At 36.5% G+C, this 16,704-nt stretch overlaps 5 protein-coding genes across 6 annotated transcripts; 2 read left to right on the top strand and 3 right to left on the bottom strand.

Annotated features, from left to right (window-relative positions):
* The first annotated feature begins 3,412 nt into the window (after positions 1-3,412).
* On the top strand, positions 3,413-5,145 carry LOC110374153 (uncharacterized). The gene is made up of 4 exons (XM_049838814.2): positions 3,413-3,527; positions 3,686-3,905; positions 4,306-4,578; positions 4,897-5,145. The coding sequence occupies exons 1-4, from the start codon at positions 3,514-3,516 to the stop codon at positions 5,065-5,067; spliced, it is 678 nt and encodes a 225-aa protein (XP_049694771.2). The 5' UTR covers positions 3,413-3,513; the 3' UTR covers positions 5,068-5,145.
* Positions 5,146-5,227: 82 nt separating this feature from the next.
* On the bottom strand, positions 5,228-8,582 carry LOC110373688 (meso-2,3-butanediol dehydrogenase). Of its 2 annotated transcripts, none has more exons than XM_064037221.1 (2): positions 8,442-8,582; positions 5,228-6,149 (listed from the first exon to the last, which is right to left on the bottom strand). In XM_064037221.1, exon 2 carries the CDS (start codon positions 6,138-6,140, stop codon positions 5,367-5,369), a length of 774 nt encoding a protein of 257 aa, XP_063893291.1. In that variant the 5' UTR covers positions 6,141-6,149; positions 8,442-8,582; the 3' UTR covers positions 5,228-5,366. The 2 variants fall into 2 exon arrangements, with proteins under 2 accessions (XP_063893291.1, XP_021186702.3); XM_021331027.3 differs by lacking the exon at positions 8,442-8,582 and adding an exon at positions 6,348-6,498.
* Positions 6,727-8,579, bottom strand: LOC110373703 (3-oxoacyl-[acyl-carrier-protein] reductase FabG). The gene is made up of 2 exons (XM_021331045.3): positions 8,442-8,579; positions 6,727-7,594 (listed from the first exon to the last, which is right to left on the bottom strand). Exon 2 carries the CDS (start codon positions 7,583-7,585, stop codon positions 6,812-6,814), a length of 774 nt encoding a protein of 257 aa, XP_021186720.3. The 5' UTR covers positions 7,586-7,594; positions 8,442-8,579; the 3' UTR covers positions 6,727-6,811.
* An 891-nt stretch (positions 8,583-9,473) lies between the features above and the next one.
* LOC110373712 (dnaJ homolog subfamily C member 8) lies at positions 9,474-12,592 on the top strand. Its single transcript, XM_064037245.1, has 6 exons — positions 9,474-9,679; positions 9,943-10,134; positions 10,634-10,762; positions 10,866-10,973; positions 11,298-11,432; positions 11,641-12,592. Exons 1-6 carry the CDS (start codon positions 9,626-9,628, stop codon positions 11,758-11,760), a joined length of 738 nt encoding a protein of 245 aa, XP_063893315.1. The 5' UTR covers positions 9,474-9,625; the 3' UTR covers positions 11,761-12,592.
* An 894-nt stretch (positions 12,593-13,486) lies between these two features.
* LOC110373751 (uncharacterized) lies at positions 13,487-15,200 on the bottom strand. The gene is made up of 4 exons (XM_021331093.3): positions 15,023-15,200; positions 14,484-14,570; positions 13,994-14,105; positions 13,487-13,648 (listed from the first exon to the last, which is right to left on the bottom strand). The coding sequence occupies exons 1-4, from the start codon at positions 15,096-15,098 to the stop codon at positions 13,531-13,533; spliced, it is 393 nt and encodes a 130-aa protein (XP_021186768.2). The 5' UTR covers positions 15,099-15,200; the 3' UTR covers positions 13,487-13,530.
* Positions 15,201-16,704: the final 1,504 nt, after the last annotated feature.

Here is a 16,704-nt window from a genome sequence, read left to right as displayed (position 1 = left end):
AGCAAATAAACTTAACTATCTAATTAAACAAAGAAACATACCACAGACCCCACTGGAGTTATGTAAATCAAAACACAAAACCACGTACTGAGTTTCACTTTTGACAGCTGAACTTCACGAAAAATCGATTTTGTTAGGGCACACATGTTTCAAATAACATATCTTAGAAGCCGTGACTGTTAAAACCCCGTATTGTTGTTTCAATTGTGCAATATATTATCAACAATATTTTGACATATAAACCGGCCCATTTTAAGTTCAGTAGAAAAAAATTATAACAGTTTTTAGACTAATTGACGACTATTGGGGCATGACGACTTCACCCGCGTTTACCTTAGGTAGGTAATATTTTTTACTACGTACTTACCTAGGTAATAGTGATCACATAGGCTGTTCATTTATTAATTGTAGATAATGATTATGTATAAACAGAAACTCAAAATAATTGTTAAGAGATTGGAATTTGCTTAGCGCTACCTATGAATGTTATTGTAGGTACCTCTCTTCACATCTCCGTCATCGTCAGCCAACTGATTTGCCCCGTTTGCCCTACATATCTAATACCATACTAAAACCACTTAGGTACCTATTATATAAGCAATGCTTAACTAACACGTACTACTTGCTTATAATAAGCAGATCCTGGAGTTTAATATGGATGTTAACCTCGAAATGGCACTGCCATTTATCGCCTGATTGCAACACGTAGCAATCTTCAACCTGTAAATTAGTTCAATCATTTTATAAGGGCACATTTATTACCGGTTCATTTTATTAGATACTATAATTTTACTCTGAGTCACGTGTTTATTAGCATATCAATTATGATTTATAAGACGTTGTACGGGGTTATGGACTGTAGAATTTTGATAGCGCCTGGCCATAATGAACAGCAATGGAGTGGAGTGATACTCAGATTTGCTAATCAAGTAGGCGCGATGACTACTATGAACGCATGTCTCTTGTTGTATAAAACCTTACGACGTACTAACGATAGTGAGAAAATGTAACTAGAAAATATAAGTCCTATGCTAAAACGTTGCCAGAATTAAGTAGGTTAAAATACCTGAAACAGTTCTTATGCAAAGTACACCTTGAAAGAAAAGTGGATCCAGATAACTGGACCTAAACAATTACAATCTCTGAGACCTAGAATTAGATCACATGTCGGTCAGCCAAGACTGCTATATGCCTTTCTATATTCTTTTTTTAGATTGAGGTGCACTCATTTCACACTTCACCAATCTCCTGCCCTCATCCCCATCACTTTGAGGGCCCGGCGAAGCATAGTTGCTTTTTAAATTTTACATCGCTTTTTTGCTCTTCCTTTTTCTTATATCTATCCTTCTAATGTATCTGCATACAACAAATAATAAGGTTTACAAAGCGATTAATGATGCGAGTGGCAATTATTGATAACCATAAAATTACGTTATTATTAAAACCTTACCAAGACCTTCCCGACTCCTCAAATATAGTGGACCAATCGTTTTTAGGACCTTGATAATCTAGGTGACCAATATATCACATACTGACCAGCCTACTTTAACCTAGTTTCTCCATCTGACATAAGTTATTTTAACTATGTATGTAAATGAATTTATAATCAAACATAGAGGCATAAATAAGAAATTAATGGCCATTGATTGTCATTGTGATACTTAGGTACACCTCTATTTTGCCTATTTATGGAGATAGTTCATTAATTTAAATTATAAGGGTAATGTTTAGATCATTTTATGTTTAAGATAGCATTTTTAAGCTTAATCTTATAGTTTTATAATTTAGTTGGATGATGTAAGAGGTGATGAAAGAATATAGGTTCTTACCCTTTGGAAAGTGCCTAAACGTCTGTGGTCCGGTATTAATGCCATCTCTGGTTAGGTAGGTATATGTCTATCCTAAATTTCATCATCATCTCAGCCATAGGACGTCCACTGCTGAACATAGCCCCCTCCCCCCCCCCTTAGATCTCCACAGATACCTGTTGGAGGCGACCTGTATCCAGCGTTTTCCGGCGACATTTATAAGATCGTCTGTCCACCTTTATTTAAATTTGGTTAAAACCAGTAATGCTCAAGGAGACAAGATTTTTCAAATAATGCTCGAAAGTACAGAGATTACCTACTCTCAGGCCTTCAGCCAAAAATACTTAGGACTACAGACGATGATATTATGTATGACCTTAATGAGTTTGAACTTATCCCAGGTTCTATCAGAGTACTGACGTTCGGTGCTTTCCACTCCAAATATGACCACGTACGTAACACCTACTTACTCTCGTTCTAGAATTTTCATAAATCAAAAAGTGGGTCATTGAACGGTGAATAAATAAAGTACATTATTGCTCTATCATGTTATAAAAAATAGTAGTGATAAAGATATTTGTAAGGCCTTGAGATCTCTCATATAATGGTGTTTATCAGTATCAGAATGATGTTTCATAATAGATGATATGTAAACCTAAAACGAGAGCACTATGGCATTACTCAACACTTAATGAGGCATTAATAACAATGATTACTGAAAATGTGGCTTATATACCTACATTGTTTTGTCTGTGACTAATTTAACCCATTCAAAAACGTGACTGCCCTGGGAGGTTCTTTTTCTCTGTTTAGTAGAAATGTTTTTTCAGGTATAACTATTTTCGTTCATGAGCACCATCCTAGCACAAATATAATTAAGCTCTTAACTGGCAAGTGCTCCATAATCTGTGCTCCTTGGAATGCATCAGACACCTAGGTAGTATACATTATCAAGAGGACAGATGGACAAATGATACACTGCTCCAGTAGATGTTTACTAACCCAGAGAAAACTAAATTGAATTGTAATTATTAAAAAAAAAAATAGTCACCCAGGTAGTTGCACATAATTGACTCCCGCGACAAAATGCTGCACTGATAAGCTAATAAAGAAACAATATTTAGTAGGTAAATTGAGTAACAGTTCCAATTTAAATATTTAAATTCTAACGCAATTTTACGCAATTAAGTGCCAGCGCATATTAGGTAGATAAGATAATAATATTTGATCTCTAATAAAAGAATGGGCAATGTTTTTCGAGAAGTACTATAAAAACCTTAGGGATGCTGTCGTAGGTACAGTATCAGATTTTGGTTCAAACTCTTCGAGGTACCTTTCAAATCATCATGAAATATTTCATTGTATTCTGTGTTTTGGGCGTGGTAAGAATTTTTAACTTTATAATACGGGTTTAAATCTATTATCATTTTTTTATATAAAGTTTTATGTTTAACCACCGTTTATTACTTGTTATTGTGCCCATTTCTTTTCTCTATAGGTATCTACTATTAAGCAAAAGGGCACGACAGCGACAGTCAGATAGACCAGACAGAGCCATAATACGTACATAAGGGCGTCGTCGCCCTTTAGGTGCATAAATATAATAAATTGTACCTAAACCTTCCAGGTGTGCTCGGCGTTTGGGGCTCCAAATGTGGAAGACCACGATTTGTTCGTGGGCAGTTTTCGTGATGATATCAACGTAATGGCTGACACGAGGTATGTGGATTAGCTTAGGCTAAGTAAGTAATAATCTTTTTGTATCCTTATCGCACATAGGCATCCTTCAGGTACATAAGGGCTGCTCGTAGCAGGTCCTTAGCTATGTACTCGACGTTAAGGTCTGATCTAAATTTTCTTTTCTACTCAAATTTCAGAAAGCTCATTGAGCAACTGGTTGAGAATCTGCAGAAATCGGCACAGGAAGCTTTGAGTTCGGTTAATTCCTTCAATGCTGGCATTTTACACGAGGCAAACGATATTAAAAACAAAATCGTTGGCGATGTGCAGAAATTCAAAAACCGTGTTACGGATGCTGTTGATAATGTGATGCACAGGATTTCAAACTCCAGCCACGCTGTGAAGGAGTGTGTTGATGTAAGTAGACAAAATTAGACGTTTGTATCGTGCTTTGGACCTACTATTAAACATTTGGAACAAAGATGATAAATCATAAACAGACGTGTCACGATACCACTTACGAATATCATGTTTACATAGGTACTAATTGTAAAAAGATCGTGAACAGGGCATTATTAACTAACTTAAACAAAGTGTTAAACTAATTCATTAAATGTGTCCTAGGTACCTACATACATTGTACCTACCTATATTCTAACTCTATAGGTACCAACGAAGGTGACGTGACCCGGAAGGCATTTTTTATTTAATTTATAATACTTAGGAAGGTAGTGTTGTTATTTCATCAATGTCGATGCTGATTTCAGTTAATAGCTAAACATAGGTAACAATATAGGTACTAACCAGGTAATTACAGTCCCACAGGAGTGCTGCAGCTACAGTCTTCAACGACACCTTATCCAACACTCTATCTTGCGTCGACGAGAGGATTTCTGAAGTCTCCAAGGAGATCAAGCACTTAATGACAATCGCCAACGAGGCCATCGCCGCTGGTTCCAAGGCTTTGGAAGATATGAAGAAGTGTACCGGAGAGAGCACCAACATCTGGTACGCTGGGACTTGCTTGGCGCATGTTGCGTTCAAGACTCAATTGAAATCTGCCGGATTTCTTGGACAGTCTACTGTTTCGGTTAGTTTTTGTACCTTTTATATATTTAGAATACAATAGCCATATATTTTAATGGAAGATAGCTTTCCATATATCTTAGGAAGAGATAGATATTTCTATATAAGTAAATAGATACCTACTGGAATAAATTCCCATCAGTTTGAAGTGTTATACTTTTATCACCTCTCGGCAAGCTACTGCGTTACTGGTATCTAATTTATCTGCACTTAACACAGAAATGAGTATGTCCTTTATATGCGTATTTTGCTTTCCAGCAAGCTAGGTAGGTACTGATTTGACAAGCATATTTATGTTTTTTCACTTTTTGCTTTTCTACAGATCGGTCGCATCAACTTGGGCATAGCATCACTGCCAGCGGCCCTTGAAGTCTGTGCTGGGATGCAACTCATCCAAACTGGAATCCAGACTGGAAAAATCATCGTGGACATTGGCGGTTGTTCGGCTAGTGGAGTCTTCAACTCAATGATAGGCAAACCTCAGGTTGAATAAGTACTTTCTGTGTAAAATCATGTTTAAGACGAAATAAATGTTTTAGCTTACTACTACCATACCAACTTGTATTAAGTTATACCTGTAACCCCCTCATTATTCATAGTCAGCGTTTTCACACTACACACTACAAAAAGAGATGTAACCCAATAAAGCACTTTAGTTAAAAACGATATATTATGTATGTTTCAGAAACATTCAAGTACACATAAACACAGCATTATTAGGTATGGAGATATAAAATATTATTTAGGTTTCACATATTTTTCTTCCTTCGAATTATATAAGATTTATTAGCATTATCGTGGGCACATTGCATGCCGGCCACCATCAACAGCGATGGTTGCACCAGTTATATTACTTGCACCTTCACTGGCCAAAAATATAATTGTATTGGCAACCTCCTTGGTAGTTCCAGTTCTGCCTAATGCATGGGTCTCCTTACATTTCTCCAAATACGCAGCATAATCTTCTTCACTGACTCCGCCTCTCAAATGTATACCAGTCTCGATGACACCTGGGTTAACTGCATTGACACGAACTCCTTTTCCAGCCAGCTCCAATGCCACACATCGTGTAAATTGATCTAAAGCAGCTTTAGACATGCAGTAAGCTAGTACGTTAGTGAAAGATCTCAATCCAGCTACACTGGATACATTGACAATGTTCCCTTTAGTCTTTATAAGATGTGGTGTCGCCAACATGGTCAAATAATAAGGTCCTCGAACATTCGTATTCATTATGCTATCGTATTGAGCCAAGGAAGTATCTTCTATTGAACCCATTTGCATAATACCTGCATTGTTGACCAGCACATCAAGTTGCTTGAAGTTACTAATAGTTTCGTTCATTAAACGTTCAACATCAGCTTCATTATCAATATCGGCGACAACGGATAATGGCGTAAGTTTCTTGGGCGATGCTTCTTCACACTGCTTCGCTGTCTGCGCTAAGTTGTCCTTGTTTCTTCCAGTGAGGACCAGTTTTGCTTCTAACTTTGCAAATTGTATGGCGGTCTCAGCACCAATTCCTGAACTAGCTCCAGTTACCAGGACTACCTTGTTGGCGAACATTCTGGTTTCCTGAAAACAGAAATGCAAGAGGAATAAACTTACAGCTAATCAAGCATGTTATTCAAAACAGAGGCTTAGGTATTAGTTATCAGTTTGTGTTACATTGATGATGATTGTGATGGTGGCTTAGTTTTATCTGATATATATTTTTAAAGAAACAAGCAAAAGTTGTTTGATAGTAATAGTCATGAACTGAAAATGCCTTACACTCCTTGGTGTGTTTAACCCTCGTAACAATAACAAGTTTTGAATATCTGCCGTTAATGTTATCGCCGTCGACATCAAGTGTCTACTGACCTTCGCGATCAAATGGCTACGTTCAAATAATATCGCTAGTCACTCGACACACAGATATGAATGTTTGTATAAAACTTTGGACAACGATGATCATGTTGATAATAATATTTACTTTTATATTTCCAAACTATGATGACTCTCATTATTGAGATTAATTAATGAATCTTCTAGGCACGTGCCTAAAATTGAGGCTATCAATCTAAACTTAACAATGCCTGTATTTCTAGAAACACATCTACTAAACTAACACAGTCGCACCTATGAAGTAATAAATAAAGAAAATGGTCAATTAGTTTAATAGACACTTATTAACATAAATAAGATACATTTAGCACATCTTATGTGCAGTTATAACAATATGAGGACTAATAACGTTATCGTGGGCACATAGCATGGCGACCACCATCAACTGGCATAGTAACACCAGTGATGTTGCTAGCTGCGTCGCTTGCTAAAAACAAAATCACCGACGAGACTTCCTTAGCATCACCAGCTCTTCCCAAAGCATGGCTGTTGGCGCACTTCTTTATAAACTCTTCATATTCTTGTGCATTCATACTAGATTTCATGTGAATTCCTGTAGTAATGACACCGGGATTCACAGCATTAACACGAACGTTTTTCGGTGCCAATTCCAGCGCAACGCATCTCGTAAATTGATCTAAGGCAGCTTTCGACATGCAGTACGCCAAAACATTAGGGAACGATCTCATACCGGTCACGCTGGATACATTCACGATATTTCCTTGAGATTTCACAAGGTGAGGAGCAGCCAGCATTGTCAGGTGATATGGTCCACGGACATTTGTGTTCATAACACGATCATACTGATCCAGTGACGTGTTTTCGATGGAACCTGATTCGAGAACACCAGCATTGTTGACCAATACATCAAGTTGTTTAAATTCAGCAATAGTAGCTTTTATAACTTTTTCTACATCACTTTCAACGTTCATGTCAGCAATAACGATTAATGGTTTCAAGTTATCAGGTGAATTCTCTTGGCATGATTTTGCAACTTTTTCTAGATTTTCTTTGTTACGTCCAGTAATTACGAGTTTGGCTTCAAGTTTTGAGAAGTCGATTGCAGTTTCTGCACCAATTCCCGAGCTGGCTCCAGTAATAAGAACCACTTTGTTTGCAAACATTTTCGATACCTGGTTAACAAAAGTGTATCTTAAGTTTCTTGCAACGCATCAAAATAAATTTGTATTTACATATAATTATGCACTTATGTAGGTAGTAGATGGTAACTGGTGAGTTATTTTATGTATGCAAGTTAGTCTGATTCACTTCCTCTAATTCTTAATTATAACTTTCTTTGTATAAAACAAAAAACAATAAACATTGCCAATGACGTTTTTTTCCGAATTGAACCAGAAAATGAAGGCATTCTTCAAAGAAAATTGTTCTGTTTCTATAATATAAATACCTACTCGAGTCTAAATACGGAAATAAATAGAACTGGAGAAAAGCCATTGCCAACCTAATCCTATACAAAAAACAGAAACTGAAACTTAGGTAGGTATCCTATAAATACTTACCTAACTTATTATTGAGATGGTGAAGAACAAAATGTTATCAAAGAGATTGAGTTAAGTACCTAGATAGGTAGTACTTAGAAATTCCCTTCGGAATACCTACTAGACTTAGGTCTAGATAAGTAGGAACCTGTAAAGGTAAAAGGTAAGTATACTGAAACTTAAGAAATTAAATAAGTACCCAAGTAGCTATATAAGTACCTAGCTACTTAGGTACGCAGGTACTTATGTAATGTATTTACCTACCACACCTACCTAATACCTACTACAACCATAAAATCGTCAAATTAATAACCTAACTTTCTAGCTGGTCAGTACCCATAGGCTCGAAACTCTTCTGAATTTGAATTACCCAACGAGGTATGGAAGTAAAAGTTATAAATTCCCGGATAAACACCGTAAGATCAAAAATAACAATAAAACATGATACCCCACAAGCAGAAAAATAAGAGATTTTACTTACAAAAACAATTTAACCGGTGGATAATAAAAACGCCGACTGCAAATCCGCGAGTGTCCTTCCAATAAGTTTATAGAAAACTTCGTATGCCAGCTGACTGTTTAACCAAAGAGTTAAAACAAATAGAACCACAATGGAGAAACGACTCGACACCGGTACTTTACTTGCTAAACTCTCAACTTGAAGGAAATTATCGACAGCTGGGCAGTACACCGACGGCAGTGACCGACGGTAATCATGACGTCACTATCAGCGTACTTGGTGATACCAGTCTCCAAAGTTATTTTCACTTTCGTGGAATTTTCTACAGACTTATTGAGGGATTTTCTTTTAATTTTTTAAAATTATTTTTATTTAGCTGATGACTAGATGGCGCTGACTGCCATCTAGTGAATGAAAGGAACGGAACGTCATGTCTTATCAACATCATATAATGTTCCGGTCGTATAACGAAACGTTGCTGTCATCAACAATTTAAGAAATAGAAAATAGAGAATAAAAATGGAATAAAGGGAGAAAAGAAGTCAGTCAGATGATTATCTGAATGTCCCGAGAGATTTTGAAAACAATTTGTCCACAAATCGGAATATTCTTGAGTCTCGTCTTAAAGGGCAAGGCCTTGCTGCAATTATATTTTTTTACTTGCAGAGGCACACTCACGTATATAGTAGGCACAACGCTATCTGTTACTTTCTTGGTAACATTTTTTTAAATTCTCATAAAGAAAACCTCCCATTCAGCAAAACTTAAGTGGAAAATATTTTTGACATACTGGCAACATGAATGAATGTTGCCAAAAGAAAAATAGAAAAACTATTACTATTCACTTATTTTCAGTAAGATTTTTATTGCTCAAATAGCTTCAAGAAAACAGATAAGAGTGTATTGTTTCACTAAAAAGTTTAGCTCACCAGTAGTATTAACTTCAATATTTTAGTTAATCGACTAATCAATAATCGAGTTAACTAAAATCCATATAGAGTATAACTATTTGGCTATACTCTGTGGTGCTTTGCAGTTGCGTTGCGAAACGCGACAAGATGATAATCTGTGGTCGAGAAACTGGAAGGTGAAGCGAATGGTGAAATGAAAATTTTGTAAAACATTTCATTGTGCTTATTTAACTATTGTTAATTTAGTTATTCAGGTATTTTATGTAACACAGAATAGTGATACAATAGCTTAACATGTCTGCACCGTCTGCCGCTAGGTCAGATTCGTTCGACGAATTCTACACAGAGGTGAGGCTTATTTTGTAAATATTCCACAACATTCAATATTTCCACGTTTTCTTAATATCGAGACTCTTATTCATAACTTCCACTATGTATAATTTGGGTAAATAATACCTAAATTAGTATTGTTATTGTTCGACACCAAAAGAACGCCGTTGTCGAACATTTTATGTACAAATACATTGATTTAACGTGCTTCCGTAACTACAATCAGATTACCATGTTTATTGTGATGATTGCACAACGCCTTACTACACTTCGTTTTGCAGGTAAAAGAAATTGAAAAACGTGATTCTGTGCTGACTCCAAAACAACAACTTGAACGATTACTACGTCCAGGCTCTACATATTTTAATCTAAACCCATTTGAAGTGCTACAAGTTGAGCCAGATGCTTCCCTTGATGAAATTAAGAAGAAATACCGAAGACTATCCATTCTGGTACATCCAGATAAAAATATGGTAAGTGAACATTTTTTTGATCTAATCATCACCTAGAACTTGCCTACTTTTTACAACAAATCTATTGTATCCTTTCATAGGTGAACTTTCTTAAATAAAAAAAGGCCAAATTGCATTATACTATTACAAAAAATGAAATTAAAATATAATTTTCAATGAGTGACCTACTTTTAAAATTATCTCAATCCCAATTACGTTTATGATTAAGATTAAATTATTCAGTTCAGTTCTCAAGTAAGGAGATTTCGTATTCGTTTAGACGGTTATGTCCGTCAACATTTCGTTTTTATCCACAGATCGGATCATACCGAGGGACGTCCTGAGACAGCCAGTAATAGGTAAGGAACTACGAGGAACATAGGTGTGAAAAGACACAAAAATATAGCACAGAAAATAATTCAATAAATCAAAGTTTAGTTCTTGAGAATAAATAGACAGACAGAGCCATTGTTTTGTAACTTTCATAATGAGTAATTGATTTCTTTGTTTTAATTTACAGGAAGACTTGGAACGCGCACAACAGGCTTTTGAGATAGTAAACAGGGCATGGAAGACGCTTGAGAATGATGACACTAGAAAAAAGTGCCTGGACATTTGTGAAGAAGCTAAAGAGCGTACTGACCACATGGTAAATTGATTTTGCTGTTATCAACAAAATCAATGCTAATGTTTATACTAGTTGCTATGGAATTTACTATATCCCACGCTATTAATTGAATTTATTATTTTAGATTGAGCAGAAAAGAAAAAAGCAGAAAAAGGAAAACAAATTGTCTGAAGGCATTCCGGAGGATGATCCTGTGAAATATAAACATGCAATTTATGTTATGACCATGAAGGTATGTTTGTTTCTTTTTTCATATCAAATAACTAGGCAGCCAGACTGACCGTACTGTGAGTGTATTCCTAGAATCTGGTCAAATATGGTAATACAAAGTGTTTGTCAAATATGTATACACATTGTTTATTTGATTGGATTTTGTATTACCAAATTATTTTTTTTAAAGATCCATTTGTCTTATTATATTTTTATCATTTTAGCACATTAAGCACATACTTAAATCCATGTTTTGTTTTTTCGAATCTTGTTAGATTATCATTTTACACTTAAACAATTAAGATCAGCTAATCGTATTTTAACCAAATAATTTACCTGATTCCAGTTGTTTGCTGACATGGAACGTAAACGCCAGCATCTTGAAGTCAGAGACATGGAGGAGAGGAAGAGGAAACGAGAAGCTGAAATTGAACAGGAAGAACAGAAGTCTCTTGAAAAGGAATGGGCTAAGAACTTTGAGGTAGGACCACAGATGTAGTAGATGTGGTTATTTATGTCAGTTAAAGAAACTAAAAAACGTTTATTTAAATGAGACTCCAATAAATAAGAACTTTTCGAATGATCATATCATTTACAATTCTCAGCTATTCTGTGATAAAATTGGACACATACAATAGTAAGAGGATATAAATGAAATAAATTAGTAAGTTTCTAAAATGTGTTTACAGGAATCCCGACAAAACCGAGTTGACAGTTGGAAAACGTTCCAATCTGGTGGCGGTAAGGAGAAAAAGAAGAAGAAAATCCAAGGATTCAAGCCCCCCAAACCCAAACCAGAGAGCAGATAACTCTCACTTATCATTATACATAATTATAGTTCAGTTTAGCGCTTTATTTCGAATCTACGACTACGATAGTTGACTAGACTTAAAAAACAATATGCAATATCAATATTACATAATGAAATTGGAAGATCGGTCGGCTAGAAGTCTTAAGGTCTTGTCAGAGTTATTTTGTTCATTCAAATTGTAATAATATCGGGAACTCGGCTGTGACAAATACGAAGCATTGCAATAGCGAACTTGTTCATGAAATATTTACAATTACGTGTCTTCAGTTGCCATTTTTTTGTGTCGCAGTGTTTACATAACTGTTAAGGATCGTAGACAAGCTAGCTGTTGACAAATAGTTGTATTAAATTACTATGTGATTTATGAATTCGACTTCTAAATTTCCGACAAAAATCTAGAATATCTACCAATATCAGTAAAATAAGCCTTAATATTAAAGGTTGGCTCATTTGAAAATTTTATTCAGTAACTTGCTCTTGAAATAATTACGTCCACTTCATTGATATCCCTAGAAAGGGGTTGATGAAAATATAAATAATTTTAAATTAATATTTTTAAGAATGAGATCTGTCCGGTAACAGTTCAATATTGTATAGTGTTCTTATAAGGACTCAAGCTGTATGCACAACTTAGTAGCGCTGCATTTGCGACAAATTAGTGCGAAACTAGCGCCATAATACAGCGACCTAGCAAACTTATGCAATAAAAATTCGAATGCAATTTAGAGGCGCGTTGTTTCATGGACTCGTGTCTGACTGCGTCGAACGCATTGTAATATTAGCAGTAATTATTAATTCTTCTCTATAGAAATAAAGAGAGTAAGTTAAAACCGCCTATTATTGTTCCTTTAAGTAACCCTGGCTTAAATTTTCGTAAGGTTCCAGACAAGCATAACAATAATGTTCGTTTAAGTAAACTCCTCTGAAAGTGCTTTTAGTTGCGGTTTTGCTGTACGCACAACTCGTGCGAGAAAAAATGTAGTTCGAAATCGCCACTTGGGTTGGAGCAAACACGAGTATTGCTCGCGCAAGTTAATTTAAATTTCGAATGCATCTTTTCTTACATTTCATTCTTCCGCGACCGCACAGTATGAGTTGGCTATCCGTCTATTTCTCTCCTATTCCGCTGCAATACACCAGAAAGAGAAAGAGAAAGAAATCTTCCACCGCTAGATTCAAATTTTTAGAATGGACGGCGACACCGCTCCGTTATTTTATGTGGAAATAATTAATGAAACGCAGTGTGTAAGTGTAGCCGGCACACACGAACAGTATCTAAGTGAGTAAGGGAAACAGCACCGTAAAAAGCCTGCATCAACGTGCGCCTCCATATGCAGCACATGTACCTAAGTCCCTTTTATTTCAAAAATTACTACCTTCACTCATACTCGTGTCCCGGTCCGCCTATTCACTGACCAATTTGTTTCCCGCATCCGCTACGGTCCTTCGGTATAACTTCGGTACCTATACGGTGGTTTACCAACCGCTACACCACCGAGTATTCTGTACCAAAAATAAATAAAACGCTAGTCTGAAGTCCATAGAGTGTACATAAGGAAATACATAGGGGAGTTCATAGAGTGTACATATGGAAATACATAGGGGAGTTCATAGAGTGTACATAGGTGAGTACATGGAGTGTACATAAGGAAATACATAGAGTGTACATAAGGAAATATATAGGGGAGTACATAGAGTGTATTAGTAGGAAATAAAATAATTCATAACTAAAATTAGTTTATTGCCAGCAGCATACGGTTTACAATAACTATTCCGAGTCGTCGCATTCTTCGACTTCTTCACTCGGAGGGCCGGGTTGTAGCGGCGGGCCCCAGTTCAAGTATATGCTGTCGGTATAGAGCATCATGCCTAAAGAAAATATCCACCTGCGAAACATGCATAATTATCGAACACTGCTCATTATTGAAGCTACATATTAAAACAACTACGTAATTAGGTCAGTTAATAGGTGGATAAGATTCTAAGAAATTTGCAACGTGATGAATTTCCAACCACGTTTCCTGTGCATGCTGTTGTCATCAGCCCTTTTTTTAACGTCAAAAATCATCAAATGATCCCTCCCGCTGCGGGAGGGAGTGTCAGACTCTTACTGGCTAAAAACCGTCGTGTTCCGTCGTAGGCCTTTTATGTACCAGGGCCGCGGTATCTCTTTCGAACAACCCGCAGCTTGTCATCAGCCTTCCGTTTTGTTGATAGTGAGAAAGCCTTACCATAGTATGCCAAGAACTAGGACTTTGTTGTAGAAGCTTTGCTTGTCACTGTACCACGGCTCCCAAGGTACGCACGGCACCGGCAGTTCGTTCATGTGCGCATCGCAGCGGTCTGTTTGAAAATACATTAATTTTAGGAGTGCCGTATTCACACAACTGTAAATAGGTGCAACATAAATACAATCGTCATTTCTTCCATGCGGCTGTAGAAAATTCGTCTTCATTAACTCTTCATTGGAAAGCATTCATAGAAAAAGACACCTAGTACCTAGCCTGTACATTAACAAAACAAATCTTGATCTAATGTTACTCCTAAATGGTGTTCCGATGTCAAGAAACAGTTAAATACTGGCTGAATTTTAACTTATGCCAGTGTTGGAATCTGCCTGATGTTATGAGATGCCGTACCTACGTGGAGTCACCTGAGTCAGTGGGTAGGTAGGTCCTGTTTCTCATACTAGTAACTATTTAGTTACCTTCTCATACTTACAAGTTCTGACAGATGTTACTAACGGACTTGTAGAGCCGTATTTAGCCGGGTTCAGGAGGCCGGCGGCGTAGTTATGTCGTGAAGTTACTTGAAACAAAAATAAGTCATAAAAAATTAGTAGGTACCAAACCACTGAAGAAGTCGTGGTGGCCTAGTGGGTAAAGAACCACCCTCTCGAGTATGAGGGTGTGGGTCCGATTCCAGTTCAAGCAAGTACCAATGCAACTTTTCTAAGTTTGTATGTACTTTCTAAGTATCAAACATCTTGAGGAAACCTGGTCTATATAGTCTGAAATCATCAATCCGCATTGAGCAAGCGTGGTGATTAATGTTCAATCCTTCTCCATGTGAGAGGAGGCCAGTGCCCAGCAGTGGGACGATAAAAAGGCTGTAACAGTACAACCCACTGATATTTTATACAGTTGATTGGGCATGCCTACAAAAAGCATGGTAGCAAGGTACTGCATGGTCTACCTACTTTTGTACCTTCAGAAAGATGTAAATTGTCGGTAACTAGGTAAAATTGATTTTAAACTTACATAATTTTCCACTGGGGTATCTCCTATTTATAATAGATACCAAACCTCTTCGCAATCCTAATATTTTTGCAATCATGATTTATTCCGTATCTACACAACGGACTTGAAAAACTTATAAACTGTCAATGTGATTCAATTTGCGACCGTTGACAAGCCGAGCGAATACCTCAACTTATTAAGTGGCCAGTATTTTCAATGTCAAATCGACAACTTGCAGACGTCGATACTCTTTTAAATATGAGAACCTATTCCTTTTTGGGAAATCGGTTAATAAGCATATTATTATGCATCATCCATGCCTCGATTTCTTGTCTCGCGGAATTAACACGTACCTAATATCTATCTTTCCTAGCATTCTAATGCCGTGGATTTCCGCAAAGTTGAGCTTGATTCCATAATTTATCTTAAGGCCTTATTTTATAAAGAACTTACCTATGGCTGGTAGAAACACGTTAATAACATAGTATCGTGTGCCTCAGAAGCTCAACTTTCAACTTAATTGTGGTGCATTTCCTCTGAGAGAAGATCTAGGGCCAATTGGAACAATAAAAAGGCCGACCATGATGATAAGTAGTTTTCATGGTTGAGTTATTTCTCGTTGTTTCCATCAGTTCCTACCTAATAGTTACCTAGGTCAGTTCTTAGTACGTACCTAATCTTTGACTGCTACGCATGACTTAGATCGGTAGGTACGGAAATGTCACAGCAGAGAATTCCTACAATTAGATGATTTTCTAGATTTCCAACTTACGTACCTATCTGACTGTTGTCAATTGCGTTGACTATCCAGTCTAGTGTAGGTAGGTATCTAAGTAACTAAACCTGCCTACTTTTTAAACTTTTTACAACTACCTACTTAAGTTTATTTCATAACCGATTTCTAGAATTTGTCAGTGTGTCATCTTTTGTGTGGAATTTAAGACAGTTTGTTCTCAAGTATTTCACATAGGTATAGATTATAAGTCTAAGTAATTGAAAATTCTGAAACATGACTAGGTACATTAGGCCTACGTTGACGTCTTACTGAAACTTTGCCCATTTCACTGGATTACAATCGTGACACCATAACTTTTATTTTATATTGTAACTTTATTATAAACTGATGACTTTGGTACTGCTGTAACTGACATAAAAACCTTTAGAAATAGCTCTTGGTATAATAAAAACTTCACCGAGGCGTAATAAAAAAAATCTCAGTTTCAAAGCGTTAAATATTCCAAAAGTTTAACAATAAAAGTGTCCCTTGAGAAACTAATGTGTTATGTTGCGGGATCGTGGTCGGGAATACGGACCCGGCACACTGCGAAATGCCCACATCAATGATCTTTTTTATTGCAATGTCTTCTCATAATAATTCTGATTGTTTTATGTGGGACTTCAATGTGATGTGATATTGGGTCACATATTTTTGGACAAATGTTTTCCTTAAGGTTTTTATTACTCACCTCACGTTTGTTTGTTAGATCAGGCTGCAAATAAATAATCTCACACTAAATAGACTTTAAGAGCAGTGAGCATAAACTTAAGCCAATGTTGGCTTTCTAGTCGATTAATTTATTCGCCATTGTTGACCATGAAGTTGGAAAACCGATCATCAACAATCTCCTGAAACTAGTCCGTGTAAGCGTGCTCTCATAATGTTTGCTACTTTTATAGTATAGGCTTGTTTTTTTGGAAGTGAC

This window comes from Helicoverpa armigera, chromosome 12 (genome assembly GCF_030705265.1).
Source record: "Helicoverpa armigera isolate CAAS_96S chromosome 12, ASM3070526v1, whole genome shotgun sequence".
Taxonomy (NCBI): Eukaryota; Metazoa; Arthropoda; class Insecta; order Lepidoptera; family Noctuidae; genus Helicoverpa; species Helicoverpa armigera.
The sequence above is the reverse complement of the archived record's forward strand: the minus strand, read 5'-3'. Positions and strand labels throughout refer to the sequence as shown.